General features: G+C 43.4%; 1 protein-coding gene across 1 annotated transcript in view; it reads left to right on the top strand.

The window, feature by feature from the left end:
* Nucleotides 1-23,399, top strand: part of LOC126183599 (uncharacterized) — a 77,466-nt gene that overhangs the window by 10,787 nt on the left and 43,280 nt on the right. Inside the window, exons 3-4 of the mRNA XM_049925705.1 lie at nucleotides 11,842-11,954; nucleotides 12,143-12,267. Of these exons, the coding sequence (XP_049781662.1) occupies nucleotides 11,842-11,954; nucleotides 12,143-12,267 (238 nt within the window). The remainder of the gene's footprint in view (nucleotides 1-11,841; nucleotides 11,955-12,142; nucleotides 12,268-23,399) is intronic.

Below are 23,399 nucleotides of genomic sequence, written 5' to 3'. Positions count from 1 at the left end.
GTCAGCACTTCGAACATCCTCCTTAAATGGACGTTCATGCCACCTTTTTGACCTTAGTTGGCTTTCAAAGACCGTACTGTTACACATCATTGAATTCGTCTCGATAGCCGCTGTCAGAAAATAAGTACATACTATAGCATCCCATTTAAAAAACAAAGTTGACCTTCATATTTCTGACGCGACACCACCTAGCAACAAAAAACCAACGTCATATTATGCCATCGTTATCCCGTGCAACATTTGTCCCAGAAACTTTTCAGCAGCTATCATACTTTCAGAGTTATTCTAAGTGCAACAGTTAGTGACTCACCCTGTATTAGTGCAAGCTCCGCCCATCGTATACATCATTACATCATTGACAACCAATTATGTGCCTCTTACAGGGTGACAATTACTGAAGTATATAAAAAAAAAACAGAAATTAGTAACAACGTGTAAACGTCACTACAGATATTCGGATTTAGTTTATGACATGTTCGACATGCCTGCCATCATTGGCGATGATGTGGTGCAGACGAATAGCGAAATTCTGCATGACCCGCAGAACATCGATGCTGTCGATGATATCCTGAATGGCTGTTTTCATTTCAGCAATAGTTTTGGAATTAATGCTGTACACTTTGTCTTTAATACAGCTCCACAAAAAGGAGTCGCATATGTTCAGATCTGGAGAATATGGCGGCCAATCGAGGACCATGTCAGTGGCCTGTGGCTACCCCAGAGCCAGAATGCCGTCCCTAAAGCACTCCTGCAGGACATAAAACACTCTCCTGCTTCGGTGGGGTCGAGCTCCGTCTTGTATGAACCACATCTTGTTGAAATCAGGGTCACTTTGGATAATGGGGATGAAATACTCTTCCAAAACCTTCATGTACCGTTCGGTAGTCACTGTGCCATCAAGGAATATCTCACCGATTATTCCGTGATTGGACATTGCACACCATACAGTCACCAGTTGAGGGTGAAGAGACTTCTCGATCGCGAAATGTGGATTCTCTGTCCCCCAAATGCACCAATTTTGCTTATTGACGAACCCATCCGAATGAAAGTGGGCTTCGTCGCTAAACCAAACTATTCAGCGCATACTAATTCCCATCATGCCCCGCAGCCAACCGTGCAGTTTGAACATCCGAAGGCAAACCGTTTAGAAGTTACGACGATTTTATTTCATATAGTTCAATAATTGTCACCCCGTGCGTGAGGTACCTGCTTTGAATGGTGTATTCGAATTTACAAGAGGAATGGATATAGAAATATATACAAAAATTAAACACACAAATGTTAAAGACAAATCCTATCGTAATTAATTTAAAGAAGGGAAGTAACAGACATTATTTGATCGTTTTTGTGTGTAGACCGCCCTCTATGGGCATTGTATGAAGTCGTGGAAATTAATCGTAGCACAGATGGCTGTATTTGGTTATCATATCAATGGCTTGCCGGTATCGATATTATTCTCCAGCGAGGCCCACCACAGGCACCATGGCAGAGAAGAGGCCACTGTCTGATGTCGAACGTCGGGTTTCAGCTTTGATACACGATAGTAGCGAAGAAACCGACTGCCACAATTCGGTCTCCAGTGGTCAGAATAAACCGCTAGAGTGATCACTCGCATGAACTGTACACCAGTGTCAAAGAACCTGGTTATAAACTTGGACAAATTCTGGCTCCAAAATCTCTGCGTACTATTTAGCACTGACGAAATATTTCGTACAGTATAATAATACATTGGTAATATAAATAAATTCTGTGTGAAAGAACGTGAAAGTAAGACACTCCAAAAAATATAAATTTGTCACCACGTTAACTACCGACAGAAATCGCGTATATAAAAGAAGCACGTATGGTATATGTAAAATAAGCGTCAGTAAGAGAATGAATAACTATTACAGAAAACAGTTTGTCAAACCATTTTATATTAAAATCATAAAATATTTGGTTGAAAGAACCCCTTATGTTGTCCTCGACGGCGAGTCACAATCCATGGGTATAACTACGGTACGAGGATGTGTACAGACTGTTTTACTGAATTTTAACATTATTTACTATCGCTGTTTATACTCTATTCACAGAAAGCTTTATAAACTTTCGAAGGGAAAACAGGCAACAACACGTCGTGTACACAAGCGGTTACCCACCGAAGTACTGACCAAGCTCTAAGGCGCTGCAGTCATGGGCCGACCGATGTGGCCGAGCGGTTATAGGCGCTTCAGTCCGGAACCGTGCGACCGCTACGGTGACAGGTTCGAATCCTGCTTCTGGCATGGATGTGTGTGATGTCCTTAGGTTAGTTAGGTTTAAGTAGCTCTAAGTTCTAGGGGACTGATGACCTCAGATGTTAAGTCCCATAGTGCACAGAGCCATTTGAACCATTTTTCTTTTGCAGTCATGGACTGTGCGGCTGATCCCGGCGGAGGTTCGAGTCCTCCCTCGGGCATGGGTGTGTATGTTTGTCCTTAGGGTACTTTAGGTTAAGTAGTGTGTAAGCTTAGGGACTGATGGCCTTAACAGTTAAGTCCCATAAGATTTCACACACATTTGAACATTTTTGAACTGACCATACCCAACATGGCTCAACTTCGGTGACGTGATGAGAACCCGTGCATTCAACGAGTTAAGGCCGTTGGCGTAAAAGCTGCTTTAATGCGGATTTATTCAAAAACAAATTAGGTGAAGCAACTACCTTCAAGTCACGGATGAACAACTCATCATGTTCATGGAAGGTTCTTTTGCGTCAAATACATAATCATTATGCTGAAACTGATAATAATTTTGGATATGACGCGTTATGCTCATCCGCGACTTGAAGATGGTCGCTTCACCATCATGACGTTCTTTAAATATACACGAGAGGTGTCGTCAGTGTGTTATAAAAGATGCCGAAAGGAATATTTGAAAAAAATTGTGATTTATAGCTATGTCCTGTTGGATGTACAAGGGCAGTCAAATGAAAATGAGACAGATATAAAAAAAAAAGAAGTAACGTGTTTGTTATTTCAAACGTAATTGCCATAACTGTTAATTCATTTATCCCACTGTGAGGCAACACGGTCAATGCCTTCATGGGCAGGCCCACGTGTTGCCAAAATTGTTTCGACAACATTGCAGACGTTTCTCTAGGAAGCCCTTACACAGCCACCGTACAGTTCTCATCTCTCCGCATACGATTTCCATATTTTTGGAGTGCTGAAGAGAGACATTCCTGGCAGTCGATTTTCTTCGGACGAAGAGATGCACGGGTGGGTACATCTACGAGGTGCATTCAAGTTCTAAGGCCTCCGATTTTTTTTCTCCGGACTGGAAAGAGATAGAAACATGTGCATTGTTTTAAAATGAGGCCGCATTCATTGCCATTACGTCCCAGAGATGGCAGCACCGTACGGCAGATGGAATTTTACCGCCAGCGGCGAGAATGAGAACTGTTTTAAATACTTAAAATGGCGACGTTTTCCTTACTTGAACAGCGTGCAATCATTCATTTTCTGAATTTGCGTGGTGTGAAACCAATTGAAATCCATCGACAGTTGAAGGAGACATGTGGTGATGGAGTTATGGATGTGTCGGAAGTGCGTTCGTCGGTGCGACAGTTTAATGAAGGCAGAACATCGTGTGACAACAAACCGAAACAACCTTGGGCTCGCACAAGCCGGTCTTACGACATGATCGAGAAAGCGGAGAGAATTGTTTTTGGGGATCGCCGAATGACTGTTGAACAGATCGCCTCCAGAGTTGACATTTCTGTGGGTTCTGTGCACACAATCCTGCATGACGACCTGAAAATGCGAAAAGTGTCATCCAAGTGGGTGCCATGAATGCTGACGGACGACCACATGGCTGCCCGTGTGGCATGTTGCCAAGCAGTGTTGATGCGCAACGACAGCATGAATGGGACTTTCTTTTCGTCGGTTGTGACAATGGATGAGATGTGGATGCCATTTTTCAGTCCAGAAACAAAGCGCCAGTCAGCTCAATGGAAGCACACAGATTCACCGCCACCAAAAAAATTTCGGTTAACCGCCAGTGCTGAAAAAATGATGGTGTCCATGTTCTGGGACAGCGAGGGCGTAATCCTTACCCATTGCGTTCCAAAGGGCACTACGGTAACAGGTGCATCCTACGAAAATGTTTTGAAGAACAAATTCCTTCCTGCACTGCAACAAAAACGTCCGGGAAGGGCTGCGCGTGTGCTGTTTCACCAAGCAACGCACCCGCACATCGAGCTAACGTTACGCAACAGTTTCTTCGTGATAACAACTTTGAAGTGATTCCTCATGCTCCCTACTCACCTGACCTAGCTCCTAGTGACTTTTGGCTTTTTCCAACAATGAAAGACACTCTCCGTGGCCGCGCATTCACCAGCCGTGCTGCTATTGCCTCAGCGATTTTCCAGTGGTCAAAACAGACTCCTAAAGAAGCCTTCGCCGTTGCCATGGAATCATGGCGTCAGCGTTGTGAAAAATGTGTACGTCTGCAGGGCGATTACGTCGAGAAGTAACGCCAGTTTCATCGATTTCGGGTGAGTAGTTAATTAGAAAAAAAATCGGAGGCCTTAGAACTTGAATGCACCTCGTACATCTACATACATACGCCGAAAGCTACAGTACGATGCGTGCGGGGGGACCCCTGTACCACTGCTTGCCACTTCCTTTCGTGTACCACACGTAAATAGAGCGATGGAAAGACGATTGCCTATATGCCTCCCTATGAGCCCTAGTTTCTCCTATGTTACCTTCTTGATCCTTACTCGAAATGTACGTTGGGGGCTGTAGAACTGCTCTGCAGTCTTTGCGCTCAGGCATTTAAACAACGTGAGTCTATCAAGCTGCACACTACTAATACTATATTCGAACGCTACGGATTTGTTTTTCCTACTCATCTGCATTAAGTTACATTTGTCTATATTGAGAGCTACACAGCATCATGAGTAAAGAGCTGAAGATTGCTGCCCACTCTGTCTATCAGATAATTTTTGTATGTAGGAAATGATATCACAATTCCCTGGGGCTCTCCTGACGGCACACTTGTCTCCGACGAGTGCCTGCCTTCGAGGACAACATACTGGGTTCAATAACTTAAGGAGTCTTCGAGCCACTCACATATCTGGGAACCTATTCCATGTGCTTGTATCTTCGTTAACAGTCCGCAATGGGGTATCATGTCAAATGCTTTTCGGAAATCTAGATATATGGAATCTGCGTGTTGCTCTTCGTCCATTGTTCGCAATACATCATGTGATGGAAGGGCAACCTGAGTTTCACACGAGCGATGTTTTCTAAACGCATGCTACTTCTTGGACAGAAGCTTTTCGGGTCTTAAGGCAATAGAGTTTTGCGGAAAACCGATGTTAATTATATTGGTCTGCAATTTTGCGCGTCCGTTCTTTTACCCTTCTGATATCAGGAATCACTTGCGCTTTTTTTCAGTGTCTTGGAACTTTGCGCTGGGTGGGAGATATGCGATAAATGCAAGCTAAGAAAGGGGACAATTCCGTGGAGTACTCTTAGTAAAACCGAATTGGGATTCCTCGCGAACCTGGCAACTTACTTGTTTTCAACTCTTTCAGTTGTTTGTCTACCACAGGGATGCCTATTACTATGTCATTTATACGGGAGTCTGTGCGATCGTTAAACTACGGTATGTTTGTACTATTCTCCAGCGTGAGCAATGTTTTAAACGCGAAATTTAAAACTTCGGCTTTCCTTTTGCTGTCTTCTACTGCCACACCAGACTGCTCAACGAGTAACTGCATAGAAGCCTTAGACTTTTATATAGGACCAGAATTTTCTCGGGTTCTCGGACAGGTCTTTTGCTGAGATATCACGGTGGTAGTTGTATGCTTCGCGCATAGATCTTATTACAGACGCACGAATCTCTGCTATTCTTTGTCTGTCGTCATTTACGCGTTCTCTTTTGAACCGAGAGTGCAAGAGTCTTTGCATCCTCAGCATTTTTCAAATTCCTTTGTTAGATCTTTTCCGGCCTTAATCCACTTACTAGGCACATACTGCTCCAGAACACGATTTACTATCTGTTTAAACTTCGCCCTTAATTCCTCTACGTCCGTCATCCTGGAAATAAATAATGTCAGTTCCTTGTCTAAGTGAGGTGCTAACAACGGCTTATCAGCCCTTTCTAGCAGAAATACTCTCCTAGCCTTCTTGACTGATTTATTAACTTTACCAACCATAGTCGCTATGATGACATCATGATCGCTACTCCCTGTCTCTATACTGATGCCATCGATAAGATCAGACCTGTTTGTAGTTACAAGGTCAAAATATTTTCGCTGCGTGTGGGCTGTCGATGTAGCACCTCAAGAAAATTTTCGGAAAACATGTTCAAAAGTACTTCGCAAGACTGTCTGGAACCCCTTCAATGAATCCATAGACGTCTCAGTCTATACTCGGTAGGATAAAGTCGCCGCCAACTACTGTTGCATGACGTGGGTAATTAGCCTTTACTGACCGTAGACTTTCTTTGAATGACTCCAAAACTGTCACAGCGGACTCGGGTAGCCGGTAAAAACATCCAACAATTAACTCGATTTCACCTACACTTGTTATACGCGACAAGGTAACTTCGCTGTCACACTCAGTTTCGACCTAATTAGGGACAATATTTTTTGTCATCTGCAATGAACACTCCCGCTCCTAGCGTCTAATCGGTCTCTCCAATATACACTACTAGCCATTGAAATTGCTACACCAAGGAGAAACGCAGATGATAAACGGGTATTCATTGGGCAAATATATTATACTAGAACTGACAAGTGATTACAGTTGCACGCAATTTGGGTGCATAGGTCCCGAGAAATCAGTACCCAGAACAACCACCTCTGGCCCTAATAACGGCCTTGATACGCCTGGGCATTGAGTCAAACAGAGCTTGGATGGCGTGTACGGGTACAGCTGCCCATGCAGCTTCAACACGATACCACAGTTCATCACGAGTAGTGACTGGCGTATTGTGACGAGCCAGTTGCTCGGTCACCATTGACCAGACGTTTTCAATTGGTGAGAGATGTGGAGAATGTGCTGGCCAGGGCAGCAGTCGAACATTTTCTGTATCCAGAAAGGCCCGTACAGGACCTGCAACATGCGATCGTGCATTATCCTGCTGAAATGTAGGGTTTCGCAGGGATCGAATGAAGGGTAGAGCCACGGGTCGTAACGCATCTGAAATGCAGCGTCCACTGTTCAAAGTGCCGTCAATGCGAACAAGAGGTGACCGAGACGTGTAACCAATGGCACTCCATACCATCACGCCGGGTGATACGCCAGTATGGCGATGACGAATACACGCTTCCAATGTACGTCCACCGCGATGCCGCCAAACATGGATGCGACCATTATGATGCTGTAAACAGAACCTGGATTCATTCGAAAAAATGACGTTTTGCCATTCGTGCACCCAGGTTCGTCGATGAGTACACCATCGTAGGCGCTCCTGTCTGTGATGCAGCGTCAAGGGTAACCGCAGCCATGGCCTCCGAGTTGATAGTCCATGCTGCTGCGAAGGTCGTCGAACTGTTCGTGCAGATGGTTGTTGTCTTGCAAACGTCCCCATCTGTTGACTCAGGGATCGAGACGTGGCTGCGCGATCCGTTACAGCCATGCGGATAAGATGCCTGTCATCTCGACTGCTAGTGATACGAGGCCGTTGGGATCCAGCACGGCGTTCCGTGTTACCCTCTTGAACCCACGGATTCCATATTCTGCTAAAAGTAATCGGATCTCGACCAGCCGGCCGCTGTGGCCGTGCGGTCCTAGGCGCTGCAGTCCGGAACCGCGGGACTGCTACGGTCGCAGGTTCGAATCCTGCCTCGGGCATGGATGTGTGTGATGTACGTAGGTTAGTTAGGTTTAAGTAGTTCTAAGTTCTAGGGGTCTGATGACCTAAGATGTTAAGTCCCATAGTGCTCAGAGCCATTTGATCCGTTTCATCTCGACCAACGCGAGCAGCAATGTCGCGATACGATAAACCGCAATCGCGATAGGCTACAGTCCGACCTTTATCAAAGTCGGAAACGTGATGGTACGCATTTCTCCTCCTTACACGAGGCATCACAACAACGTTTCATCAGGCAACGCTGGTCAACTGCTGTTTGTGTATCAGAAATCGGTTGGAAACTTTCCTCATGTCAGCACGTTGTAGGTGTCGCCACCTTGTGTGGGTGCTCTGAAAAGCTTATCATTTGCATATCACAGCATCTTCTTCCTGTGGGTTAAATTTCGCGTCTGTAGCACGTCATCTTCGTGGTGTAGCAATTTTAATGGCCAGTAGTGTACTTTCCATGACTCACTAAATATCTCAGAGCTTTCTGCTCTGGGTTTCAGCCAGCTCTCGGTCACAAGAGTAATATGAACGCGATAACTTTCTGGAGGGCAGTAAATTCGGGAACTTTGATACGAATACTTTGACAATTTACTGATAAAATTATGATAGTGGAAGTGTTTTTACACTGAACACTGTCTGATTTCGCTATCTGCGTGTCGTCTGGCGAGTGTTTATCACAATACTTTACACTACTGTCTAGCCTATGGCATTCTACAAGTACCCTGCTACCCGAGTAGCTGCTTCCTTTGTATAGTGCACCTCTGACCTGTCCAGGGGAGTCCTAAAACATTTTTGTCAATTGCAAAGAACACTCCCACTCCTATGGCGTCTAATCTGTCCATGACTCTCTAAATATCTCAGAGTTTTCTACTTCGGGTTTCAGCCAGTTCTCGGTTCCAAGAATAATTTGAGCCTGAGAACTTTCCTGGAGGGCAGTAAATTCGGGACATAGGTTACGAATACTTCGACAGTTTACTGATAAAATTTTGAAATGTCTTTACTCTGAATGCAGTCTGAGGTTCCTAGAATCCTAAAATTCTCTTCCGATAACGTAGGTCCTGATATCTGCAGCGACGACCGTCACAGAGCCGACGAAGCCTTTCGTTGAAACCATCTACTCAGTTCCTAAGCCGGCTGTTGTGGCCGAGCGGTTCTAGGCGCTTCAGTCTTGAACCGCGCGACCGCTACGGTCGTAGGTTCGAATCCTGCCTCGGGCATGGATGTGTGTGATGTACTTAGGTTAGTTAGGTTTAAGTAGTTCTAAGTCTAGGGGACTGATGGCCTCAGATGTTAAGTCCCATAGTGCTCAGAGCCATTTGAACCATTTTCGGTTCCTAACCACTGGACCCCGATCACCTCTGAGAACAACTCTGCAAATTGCAAGGTCTGCTTGCATCCCATGCGTGAGGCCGCCAGCAGCCTTCACCACTTGCCAGCCGCCTGTATGAGCTGAGGATGGCCTCACAACCCATGTGACAGACTTCCTTAGTGCCGAAATGAGCCACAACTTGCAGACAACTGCACCCTGAATGCTCGGTAGGCACAGGCACGGCCTTTTCCACGTCTCGGATTCTGCCCCCGAGCAGACATAACGAGTGCATATTGGCTTTCCTTCCAGCCCTAAACGCGATCTTTCTAAGGGGCTCCACAACGCGTCTAACGTTGGAGTTCCCGAAAATTAGGAAACCCCGGCCACGTGTGCCTGCTCGGACCCTGCTGAAGGAACGGCCACCTGTTCGTTCATAGGGCGAACATGCGAGACCAGACACCCATCCTCCATATTAGTCCTCCGCCTCGAACGCCGCGAACGCGTTACTACCCGCCACTCACCCTGCTCTGAGGACAGTAGATCCACTGCGTTGGTGCTTCAGCAGCAGAGCCTGCGGGCGAAACAAGCGACAACTGAGATGTCCGGTGCGACGCGCCGATTCTCCGCCACCGCTACACCCCGAAGTAGCAACCTGATGGCGGCTGACAGGAGCAGAAAGCGCATTCAGCTGTTCGTGAACTGCGGCCAGCTCCTGCATCCGCACACAGCACGCGCACATTCTACCCGTCCTAGCAAGATTAGCCGAAGGAATAAACAAACAATTAAGGCAGACAGAAATCTAGATATGCAACCTGATACCCTAATGACGTTTCACCAATGGACGCTGACGCCTTAATGAGAACTGCGCTACAGACGTTCTGAATGTGCACTTACAGTTAAAAAACGCGAGATTAAAACTCTTAAATTTTAAACTACCAGGAAAACACAGGAAAAACTAAATACGTAATTTGTCGCTGTGGAAATGTGCAACAGGCGACAACTGAACCCTGACTGACTAGCCCACCGTGCTGAACGAACGGTCACTTGTCTTCAAAACACGCAATGAGCAACTACTGCGCTACAGACTAAATGAATTTACAATTACAGTTACAAAACGCTAAACCTCTTAGAAAAAAAAACACATAACACGAAATTTAAGACATATACTACTAGGAAAACACAGCTAAATACAATCATGGATCCATAGCCAACCGCAAATATTTTTCCTGACCGTCTTGCCTTGCAGCTGGATAAATGTATAAATAGTCATAGCGATTACTTTTCAAATAATACAACTTCCTTACTTCTTTTCCGTCCCTCTCGTTTTCATTTGACTGCCCCATATAGAAAGCAGTAATATCGACCGGAGATTAACTTGTGTATAATGAATGGAAGACAAAGATGGCACAATCTGACAAGAGCGTGTGCAAAACCGAGTATATGATATTTTGCTTGTTAAAAGTTATGAGACGTTGGTAATGTCATGGTTGGATGCCCATAAACAACAAACTAATTAAATTTTAAAGTATGAAGGGTAAACGATGGTAGAACACCCCCTCCACTCCATCTACTAACTATCCAGAAAGAAGCCCACAGTAAAATAAAATTAGTAATAATCCGATCAAAGGGATCGGATCCCTCCAGTACCTTCGATATCTACGAAGCCTTGATAAAACTCTTCCTCCTTTATGCAAATGTTGCCTTGATTTGAGCTTTCCTAAAACACTGTAATTCCCTTAAAATGTCATGTGCTGTGTCTTGATTTCCTCCCTTACACGCCTGCCCACCACAACATGGATCCTTTACCAAAGTACAAAATCCTCCTCTCTTCCTTTTTCCACTAAATGTCTACAGTTATCCCGCCCTTCTGACAAACTTGATGCCAACAACTCAATCACATCCCAATTACTTCCAGTGGGGGACTTCACCATGCCTGCACAAGCACTCTCCCTCAGTCTTACATCTGCTCCCACACACTCCACATCACCTCACTATAAATGTTTAGTAGCCTCTCGCTACCTGTCTGAACATCTTCATATCATTCCAGATTTAAAATGTTCTGACTTTTGTTCCTACATCAGAGTTCCACTCCTCATTCCCATTTTTTCTAATATCTTAGTTCGGGATCCTCATCTCAACTTTCATATCTTCATCTATTAGAGAAACCCTCACAAAGCTTCCAGATTCCATTTCCCCTTTCATTAAACCGGCACCTACTTCATACATCACCCCCAAAATGTACATAATCTCACTTTTTCCATCCTCAATCTAAATTACATTGACTGCTGAGATATTTCATTTGAAAAGGACACGGACAATTACCTCCTGCATTTTTCCATACCCAAGCTTGTGCTCCGTCCCTAACAACTGCGTTAATCTTCCTTCTTTCTGATTCATTGTGTCACCATCTTAACACCACAATTATGTGTAAGCACAGAAATATTAATAACATATGTATTCTATGTCTGAAGTAGAATTTGATCAACTGTACTCAAAATAATGGCTGGAGGAGTCTATACACTTCTACATCATAACCTGTGCCGCAAAAACTCATCTACAAAATGATGTTAGCTCTTTTGCTAGAAGTACATTATGGTGTACACTTTATATTGATTGAAAATGTGAATAAAGATTTTCTGCGCTATGCTACATTACAGTAAGCTGCAGTATATTAAAAAATGTATGTACAATTTCAGGATCTGTTAATCACATAACGGAGCTGCCCCATAGTGATAAACGACAGTTTCAGTATTTCCCAGATGTGAACAACACAACAGGGCTGAATAAAAGTTCTAAGAAATCCACAAAGGTACTGAAAAGTAAGCAGATTACTATTTTTTTAATTCATAATTCGATGTAAGTTATTTTTCTTCCATGGCATATTGGTTTGAAGATCTGTAATGTAAATATCCGTTTCTTAATAACACTGATCAAAACAGAAATATGCAACCAAAAATACAAAAGTGGTAGTACAGCTCTGCTTCTGTATCCTTTCAGACAGGAGACATATTACTTCCAATAACTACACATTCAGCAGGAGATGAAATGAAAAGACAAAGAAAGCTGTCAGTTCCGTGGCCTGACTTACATCGATCTAACTCCATTGTTCGCAAAAGGACAGCGTAAGTAGATCTGTTTATCACAGACTGTCCATTTCTCTAAAAACATCTAGTTCATGGGGGAAGTAAGTGAGGTGTATGCAAGGAAAGAAGTATTCACCAGGGACTGTACAATGGAAGGTCAAATTTAAACCAGTATTGTTTTCTGTTAAGTTTATTGAATCAACCAAAACAAAAATACACCCACCTCACATTTCTGCATACCCTCCTGAATTTGCAACACATTTTCCCCACCGAATTGGCAACTGTTTGTTGCCATCCTTGAAGGAAGAAGAGAGACATGAGTAGTGGAACAAAGAGGGTTCCAGGACTTTTTGTTTGTGTGGATTGCATACATTTAGGGGTAAACATGTATTCAGAGGTAAATTACCCCCTCCTTCTCCCCTTTACCTATTGTTATACTAACTGATTTATGACTCCCTGGGGATACCTATTATTATGCTAATTGATTTATGACCCCAGGGGATAATCCTTCTGAGAAACCCTAGACTAAGCTGTGGCGTCTGGCCAGCAGCTGGCTATGACACTGTAAGAGAAGTGGGCATGACTTGAATGTATAGTTCTAACTGTACTTGTACCCACAACATAGACTCTCTGCAGTTTAAAAAATCCACTTTACCCAATCCAAAACAGGAATGTTGTAGTCAGTACACCTAGAATTGTTCATGCAAAATATAGATTCATCATTCTTATATGAGTTATCTTTGAAGACAGAAGAAATGAAAGCATACACATGTTTTCACATTGCTAAAGTTTCATTGCTTCTTCTGAAACTCCTGTACAACATATACCATAGACTGTATTTCCTCTAAGTATTTTCTCATTGGCTAAAAAGGATATGTGTTCTTATCAGCTTCTTATTTGTTACATCCTGCATCACAGGAGTGGAATATTAAACTCACTTTTGGCTTATGATGGAGTGCTAAGAGCATGCTCTACCTCTGTCACTGGATGCCCCCTTTCTTTCAGTCTCTCTTAACATAGCCAGATGCCTTGTCACCTATAAAGTCTTTCAAGGTAGCAGTACAGAGGAGTTAACACTACATATTGCATTATAAATTTGCTGATATAACTGATTTTAATATGATGGTCATCTCTGTGTAGATGGGAGGGAAATCTTAATTACTTAAATTAATTGTGAGAGTCCCATTGCGTGGTAAGAAACTTTTTTTGTGAAGTCGGTTTACACTCGCAAGATAACCTCCACATCATATAAATGATGTAGCTTTACGTTTCTAAAATGAATATAGTGGTGGCAAAAGTGCAAATAGCGGATTTAGTACTACCACCAGTGAAGTCTCCAGCTAAATCAGTTACATCTCCAGCAAAATATATGTAAACTCACACTCATACTATGAACTTATACTTGCTACAATGATTATTGAACCAAGAACATTTAATCTTGCATTGAATATACTACAACATAGGCTCTCAACAGATTGCAACAGTCCTTAAACGTACATTCAACTAGCAATTTCCACACACTATGGTGAGTAGAATACTTCACCAATAACATAATGCTGGTAGGTCCAAACAACAAAATGATAATTAATATTAAGCGAACATTCTGTGATGGATAGACATATTTTTCTCATGAGTGGTACCACTGTGTCTTGGGGGGGGGGGGGAGACATAATCCTCTTGTAAGTGTGCAGCTTTTAAAAAAACACAATAGCACAACTATGTTATGCTATGAGTGCATCCCACCCTTGGTTCTACAGGAAGACTAAACACTGTAATAACATCACACAACTACTGAAAAAAAAAATTTCTCCCAGAACACTGCACGTATCTTCAGCGCGATGTATGGACAGAGATTAAGCAGCTGAAGTCCAGTCTTACCTCCCTTACTCCGTCACTCTACCCCTCCCCACCTCTCATAGGTAGGTATACTGGTATTCCAGGTCTGTTCTATCCTGTCACTGAATGTTCACAAAGAGCTCAATCCACTGTAGGTGCTCAGCTTTGGTCAGTGACGGCTTGAAAATGACATATTGATTCAGGTCTGCAGAAATCAAACATATTTCTAGGAAATGGTGACCCCTGGAGCTAGACAAAATACTTGACCATTCAGCACGGAACGGCCAACAGCATGCTACATCTATTTTTCTGTCTTTGCTCTTCTAATGAAGTGTTACGCAATGTTAAAAAATAAGGGCCTTCGGCTATGTCTCGTGGTGGGAAGAGGCAGCATTTGTCAGATGGGTTGACGCTGTGACCAGACGGGTGCAGTGACCAGCGGCCTTGAAGTCGCTGCGGGTGGCCACTATTCAGTACATTGGCGCCTACCACCCTCCTGCCGCTGTCCATTTCCAGGAGCTTCTTGTAGCCTTAGCACTCAAAATTAGTCTCTGTGAAAGTTATGCAAATAACTTATCATGCATGTGGCGTTTACATATATTTCAAATTCATAAATATCAATAGAGAACACCAGCTATCACACACTCTATCCACATCTCAGAAAAAAAACACAGTATCCTTTACACCCGACAGCAAGCTATAATTCGCATCTCGACCTCCTCGTTATTTCGTAACATCCAGCTGAGTAAAACCACGAACTAGGACTATGATACTATTGTCAATGATGGATAAGCAAACTGCCAAGGTCGGAGCTCTGTAAAAATGATGCAAATACTGTTTCATAGCATGGGAAATAGCCAGCAGCAGAGAAGAGGTGCAAAAACTACATCCGTTAGCTGAACACTTCTGCTGCAAATGGTCGCAGGTTCGAATCCTGCCTTGGACATTGATGTGTGTGATGTGCTTAGGTTAGTTAGGTTTAAGTAGTTTTAAGTCTAGGGGACTGATGACCTCAGATGTTAAGTCCCATAGTGCCTGGAGCCATTTTTGGAACACTTCATTTTACTATAGTTGGTCATCTCTGCCTGTCATCTCTGTATTGTCGCATTTGTAGGATAAAGACTGAGATTGGAAGATCTCACCAAAACGTTTGATGAACACCACTGGAGTAAATGAATCATATCCATAGCAGCTCTCTGCCCTCTATTTCAAAACGAGTTGCCACTTCATTGAACCTATTGACTAAGGATCCTGGAAAGACTCTAGGTGGTATCTCTCTATTCATCTCGTAAGTTTTTGTCTGTCATTAACCAGCCCTCCCTGGAACAATGTACCAGTTTAATTTGGAACTGACCAGAAGTAGGAAGGTACTACACATACTACATTTGACATCTCATGAAGGAACAGAAGGAGCTGACTTCCACATAATCAGTAAACTTCAATGTTTGGCATTTGAAAAGAGTATAACACGTGTTCCAAACTTGTACAACCAACTGATGCTAGTGATATAGACCGATAGTCTTATTTGAACACCATAACTGCTGTTCTGAAAAGACTGTGGATACAAGCCTGATATGTTTGAGATGGTTGTGGTGATATAACAGATGCTCAAGAAGAAGAAGAAGAAGAAGAAAAACATGGTTTATGCATGATGGTGCTCTAGATAGGAGTTTGAAACATTTTACGTAAATCACTTGTGCTATTAATTCTGGAGAATTGTTGTAGTGTTTAGACTCCATACCAAGAAGATACTGGAAAGAGTGAAATGATCATTGAACATAAACACACACTCATAATGCTACTTTGTTCTGCACTTACAACATGCTATAATGTTAAAGTAGTGTGGTTTCGAATATATTAGTTGTAGAATTGCAGTGCTGCTAATAATGCAATGCAGGAAATATATTTCCAACTCCTGACATACATTAAGCCTGCAGGTTTTCTATCCCACTCACTATGGTGACAAACTTTAAGGTGATAAAAAAACTAATACCTTCTACAAAAAAGAGTACAGTTTCTTATGTAGCGGGGAAATGGTGTACTTCGCATGCATCTTCATTCATCTAGAAGAGGGTACCAAAAGAGGTTCTCCATCAGTTTAGTGGACATGATTCATCACACGAGTTGTAAGTCCTCTGACAGTTGTGATATGGGGGAGATTTACTGTTACCAATTGCAGGTTGATAGTGCTCTATGTCACACCGACAAGAAACAAATTAATTGTATGTGAGTCGAATGCAGGTTATACCACAGACCTGATACAGCCCAAGAGAACAACAGGAAAAAGTTAAATGTGCAATAAATGACATGCCACAACATCTCCCTCTCCCTAGAATGCATCACCAGTCTATCTTGTTAATCACTTCTCAGCCAATTACTCCACCTACTTTCTATTATCCTTCAACACAGATCCATATCAATTTAGAGGCAGATGGTTGTCTTTGCTAGTTCTCTTTCCATGAAAGCATCCAATGCAGCAGTCAGTTTACCTGAATAGACATAATGCAGAATGTTATTGAAACCCATGCAGCAGCTGGTCTGTAGGGTATTTGTTAGCTGGCACTGCATGGTTGTGATTGGTAGAGACTACAGAGAAGCACAATGTAAATGCTGTTTGCTAGAGTTTAAAACACTTAAATGGTTTTGCACAGGGTCAAACACGCAATCCATCCTGTAGTTGTATACTACAGTCCCCATGCTGGTAATACAATGTTCGTTGGCTAAGGAGGATGTAAAGTGTATCGTAGTCATAGAACTCCAACATTGGCAGTTTGCTCATCCGTCACTGACAACAGTATCAAAGACCGAGTTTGTAGTTTGGATGTTACGAAATAACTAGGATGGAAGGATGCGAATTGTAGCCTGCTGTCAGGTTTAAAAATTACTGTGGGTGTTTTCCCAACTTGTGAATAGATAGCATGAAAACAGCTGTTCTGTAGTGTTTAGTCTTCCTGCAGAACCAAGGGTGGGACACACTCATAGCATAACATAGTGGTGCTATTGTGTTTTTTAATAGCTGCACACTTACAAGAGGATTATATCTCTCTCCTCCTAAGAAACAGTGGTACCACTCATGAGAAAAATATGTCTACCTATCACAGAATGTTCACTCAATATTGATTATCATGTAATGGTTTGGTCCTACCAGCATTACATAATTGGTGAAGTCTTCTGCTCACCATTGTGTGTGGAACTTGTTAGCTGAATGTATGTTTAAAGACTGTTGGATGCCGTTAAGTGCTTATTATGTAGTATATTCAGAACAAGATTCAATGTTTTTGGTTCAATAATCATTGTAGCAAGCATAAGTTCATAGCATGAGTGTGAGTTTACATATATTTTGCCGGAGATTTAATTGATTTTTGTCCTATATCTACTATTTGACCTTTGCAATCATAGTATTCATTTTAAAAGTGTGAGACAAAACCCTTACACTATGTGAGGTGAGGTCTGTCGGTACAATATTCTGTTGTAGCAGGCATAAGAATCACAGCTTGGGAGTGAGTTTACACTTCTTTAGCTGGAGATTTCATTGACTTAGTACTGCATCCACTATTTGCACTGTCACAGTATTTGTTTTAAAGGCATAATGCTGTTCCCTGTATACACTGTGAGGTGAGGTCCGTCGGTGCAATATTTGTTATAGAACACACAAGAATCACACCTAGAGAATACATGATGGTAATACTTTAGCCTCTGGGAAGCCCCTAGAGACACCACAGAAGCGTCTGTAATGGTTACCTGGCGAGTGTAATCCTACTGCAGGAAGAAAATTACTCACCATGCAATAGGATTCACATGATCAATTTAATTAGTTAGCCAATGAACTTCATGCCAGAGAAGGGAGGGCAAGAAAACTACAGATCTGATTCGCAAGTTGGAGTGGTAATCAGACGTTTTTTTCGTTTCGGCGAGATCTTTTAATGAACTTTCAATCTCCCATCTACACAGGGAGAGATGGCCATCGTAATAAAATCAGCTATATTACGGAATTTATAAAGTGATATGCAGTATTAACCTGATATTTACAACTCCTCTGTGCTGTTAGCTTCAGAGACTTCATTGGTGATGCCTACCTTCAGAGAGACTGAAAGTAAGGACGCATCCAGTGACAGAGGTAGAGCATGCTCTAAGCACTCCATCATGAGCCAAAATTGAGTTGAATATGTCAAGAAGTCTGATGCATTACATAATAGATACTGAGCTGATTAGAACAGAATTATCATACCTTACGAGAGAGTACTTAGAGGAAATATAGCCTATGCCATACTGTTGTATAGAATTTCCGCAACAGCAGAATGACAATCAATTACTCTTAATCGAGAATGATGACGCCTTCCAAAGATGGGCATACCGTCGGCATCACGTGACGAATGTTGGTGCCCTCTATGCGCTCTATAAATGCGAGAGTACCTGGCAGTAGCCGGACGACCTCAGAAGATGTCTCACGCAGATGGAGACGAAACGATAGGTGGAAATTTTATACATCGACGACGGCCTCTCATCCCGGAAGTTTCAACTGAAGAGGTCACCCTTGTTACGATTTCTTACAAATTAATGAAATATCAGAAGCATTCAGGAGACTCTAAGATGAGTGATGATACTATTAATAATTGCATGTGTTCGTTTTTGTCTTGTGGTTAGGGACACGCAGAGTTGTGGAGTCGGAAGAAGCAAGTTTGGGTGCTACTATACGTTAATTTTTTTTTTTCACCTTCGCGTTTGTAAGAGATTCTGTGACTTTTTATTAATGAAGTACATATATGTTCTGCAATATTTGATGTTATTTACATACAACAGTGTGCTCACTAAGGAGTGAGTTTCTTAGATTTTTGACTTCAGTCTGATTAAAAAACGAACGATGAAGTTGTTACGAGTGAAACTATCATGAATGACATTTGCACTCCTTACTTTTCACAAATATTTGGTTGTTTTTTCTACAAATATGTTCCGATTTCCGAGGTGGGATTAGAAGACAGCTTAAGTTGCTGCGACTGAAACGAGAACCAATCACATTCACATTTATTTATCCACAACTTCAACAGATGTCATGCGTCGTCCGTCCATGCCAAACACCTAGAACCAAACTGAATATGATTGGGGGGAGGGGGTGAGATGGTAAGGCGACCACTCACGATAAGCGGGAAATCCGGGTTCGAGTCCCGGTTGGACACAAATTTTCATTGTCTATTTATGCCCATCATTTCAGATATGGTTGCGCGACTCGGCTGTTCGCTTCAGGACGTCAAATACAACACCTTTCTGCCCTCTAATTTCCAAATTATTACTGTATTTGGCTACCACTTTCGACAATTTACTACGCCATTATCATTGTCGTCATTCCATTATACAGCTGATGGTTGTCCATACTCGCAAGTGCGAATGCATTTCGTGTATTTATATTCTCTCTTGTCACAAATATTTAACTTTTTTCCGTGAATATAATGCGATTTCCGAGGGTCACAAGGGAGAAGTTCGTGTCAATGTCACGCTTTTCTTATGCGTAAAGTGCTGCTGGATATGTACACGCGTCATTTTGACGTCAGTTCCGAGTAAGCTGAGTGTGTCACGAATGCCAGCCGCTCTGCCAAGCTCTTCGTGCACCCACAGAGTGATGTGATATCCGATAACTAAAGCGGGTACTTTCACTAACCTACTTCAATATCAAATGTATCTCTGACCTTATATTTAACTACTTATTACGTTTCAGTGGAAGCTGTGACTCGTGTTGTTATAACATTCTGAACAAAAATTTACACATTCTCGTTTACTGACATACGTTTAAATTCACATACTTCCACGTGTCAGCATATGAATTACTTTTTTCACTTTATTCTAATAGAAGTGGAATCGCACATTTTTTGTTGTAAGTAGTGGTCGATAGAGCAAAAGTTTTGCCCCACGAACCTCTGCTTACAAGACAGTACTTGAACATTCGCTCTGCGACAGTCTTCACCTCTTTTGCCGAAAAGTTTGGCTACGTACCATAGTTAGTACCATATCACCATAATAATCGATGGAACTCTAAAGCCGTCATACAAGAAATGTAGCTGGCCGGTGTGACCGAGCGGTTCTAGGCGCTTCAGTCTGGAACCGCGCCACCGCTACGGTCGCAGGTTCGAATCCTGCCTCGGGCATGGATGTGTGTGATGTCCTTAGGTTATTTAGGTTTAAGTAGTTCTAAGTTATAGGGGACTGATGACCGCAGATGTTAAGTCCCATAGTGCTCAGAGCCATTTGAACAAGAAATGTAGTTTCAGTTAAAAACAATTAGTTCAATATTTTGCTAGATAAAATAGTTACTGACATGAGCCATACAAGAAAATACCCGACCGTTTGAATACTGTAACATACCGATTTTGCTAGATAAAATAGTTACTGACATGGGCCATACAACAAAATACCAGACCGTTTGAATACTGTGACATGCCGAAAACGTTCAGTACCTCTACCAGTTCAGTAAGATGTGAGTTAATGGCTTAAGTGTTCCACATCGCGTTCGTCAGGATGCCAATGACCAAAACTGGCATCCTAATAGGAAAACGAAACAACTTTACGTCCGTACTGAGTTACTCCTCAGCAACCTAACTCACGATAGTGCACGGCGCTTTTTGTACAGTACTTTGCGCCACACCGACGTCCCTACATACTGATGGAGTCATATTACTCGTATGTACTCTGGATTCGACCAGATATGATCAACTCATTGCAAGGTATAATGATTTCTTGATATTGTAAGAAAATTTGTTGTGGATTCAAGAGCTAGTGATATCTATTTTCACAATTTTATATCATCATTGTTAACATTGCGATGAATAAAACCGTTTCCACCCGAGTGTCAACCTTACTCACCACCATGTAGTGCTGCCTTTTTTTTACAGACGATGGTCTGGCAACATAATATTTTAAGTGATGATGGAGGCTTCAGTCGATCAGTGGCCTCCAATTAGATGATGATGGACTGGTTAGAAGTTTAAGACATCATCTTGTCCTTTGAGAGGAAAAGTTCCTCGAAACACAGAATATCCAGAAATGGCTGATGGTATATGGGCATTAAAATCAGCGAAATGTACAGCACTCTTGACACCACATGTATACAGAGAAAATATTGGCTTCTCATCGTGTTTCATGATGACCGCTTCGTTTCCAAACAAATATTGATGTTATCTAACCATCATCAATATCTCTCGTTCGAGACAATTTTTGTGATGGATATCATAAGGATCAAAGCTACAATTTTATGAGTCGGTGAGAGTAATATTACAAGTCACAGTGTAACAGAGAAAATATTAAGGCCGAGAAATGAGCTGACCCGTATCCAGGTCAGTGGGCGCCCCAGCATGGCACTACAAGATCATGGTAGGTGGTTGCTGGGCTATTGACTATCGTCTATTCCTCTGCAGGCCTTATGCGAATTGGCTCTAGATGACGACCGACTATTGTCTCTGATGACTCACGTGTTTTTTCCACCGTTCAGAGTGCTTTCAACACTCTCTCACTGCTACAAGACAAGAAAACCTGAATCAAGGGTAAAATAAGAGTAAGATTGCATTAGTCTGCTACCAACAATCACTAGTATTGCTGTTTATCATATTCCTCGGTGTCAATTAAATGTTCTGATCAAATGGGTCTTTCAGGATGAATTTGTATACATGACATGGCTGTTCCTGGAAAAACACTTCCTTCTGGTTTTTAAATTTATGCCAATGCAGTTGTGCTCAAAACTTGTGAAAGCTCAAGTGCATTAAAGAAATTTTATTCCTATGTGTTTATCAGGTTTGCATGTTCAGCTGAGACTCGGTTGACGAAAGGGTTGGGTTGTTGTCGCGGAGGAGACCAGACAGCGAGGTCATCGGTCTCATCGGATTAGGGAAGGACAGGGAAGGAAGTCGGCTGTGACCTTTCGAAGGAACCATCCCGGCATTTGCCTGGAGCGATTTAGGGAAACCACGGAAAACCTAAATCAGGATGACTCGACAAGGGATTGAACCGTCGTCCTCCCAAATGCGAGTCCACTGTGCTAACCACTGCGCCACCTTGCTCGGTTGTTGAAGTTATAAATACACTCCTGGAAATTGAAATAAGAACACCGTGAATTCATTGTCCCAGCAAGGGGAAACTTTATTGACACATTCCTGGGGTCAGATACATCACATGATCACACTGACAGAACCACAGGCACATAGACACAGGCAACAGAGCATGCACAATGTCGGCACTAGTACAGTGTATATCCACCTTTCGCAGCAATGCAGGCTGCTATTCTCCCATGGAGACGATCGTAGAGATGCTGGATGTAGTCCTGTCGAACGGCTTGCCATGCAATTTCCACCTGGCGCCTCAGTTGGACCAGCGTTCGTGCTGGACGTGCAGACCGCGTGAGACGACGCTTCATCCAGTCCCAAACATGCTCAATGGGGGACAGAGCCGGAGATCTTGCTGGCCAGGGTAGTTGACTTACACCTTCTAGAGCACGTTGGGTGGCACGGGATACATGCGGACGTGCGTTGTCCTGTTGGAACAGCAAGTTCCCTTGCCGGTCTAGGAATGGTAGAACGATGGGTTCGATGACGGTTTGGATGTACCGTGCACTATTCAGTGTCCCCTCGACGATCACCAGTGGTGTACGGCCAGTGTAGGAGATCGCTCCCCACACCATGATGCCGGGTGTTGGCCCTGTGTGCCTCGGTCGTATGCAGTCCTGATTGTGGCGCTCACCTGCACGGCGCCAAACTCGCATACGACCATCATTGGCACCAAGGCAGAAGCGACTCTCATCGCTGAAGACGACACGTCTCCATTCGTCCCTCCATTCACGCCTGTCGCGACACCACTGGAGGCGGGCTGCACGATGTTGGGGCGTGAGCGGAAGACGGCCTAACGGTGTGCGGGACCGTAGCCCAGCTTCATGGAGACGGTTGCGAATGGTCCTCGCCGATACCCCAGGAGCAACAGTGTCCCTAATTTGCTGGGAAGTGGCGGTGCGGTCCCCTACGGCACTGCGTAGGATCCTACGGTCTTGGCGTGCATCCGTGCGTCGCTGCGGTCCGGTCCCAGGTCGACGGGCACGTGCACCTTCCGCCGACCACTGGCGACAACATCGATGTACTGTGGAGACCTCACGCCCCACGTGTTGAGCAATTCGGCCGTACGTCCACCCGGCCTCCCGCATGCCCACTATACGCCCTCGCTCAAAATCCGTCAACTGCACATACGGTTCACGTCCACGCTGTCGCGGCATGCTACCAGTGTTAAAGACTGCGATGGAGCTCCGTATGCCACGGCAAACTGGCTGACACTGACGGCGGCGGTGCACAAATGCTGCGCAGCTAGCG

This window comes from Schistocerca cancellata, chromosome 4 (genome assembly GCF_023864275.1).
Source record: "Schistocerca cancellata isolate TAMUIC-IGC-003103 chromosome 4, iqSchCanc2.1, whole genome shotgun sequence".
Taxonomy (NCBI): domain Eukaryota; kingdom Metazoa; phylum Arthropoda; class Insecta; order Orthoptera; family Acrididae; genus Schistocerca; species Schistocerca cancellata.
Note: the sequence above shows the minus strand (reverse complement) of the source record. Positions and strands in the feature narration are given on the sequence as shown.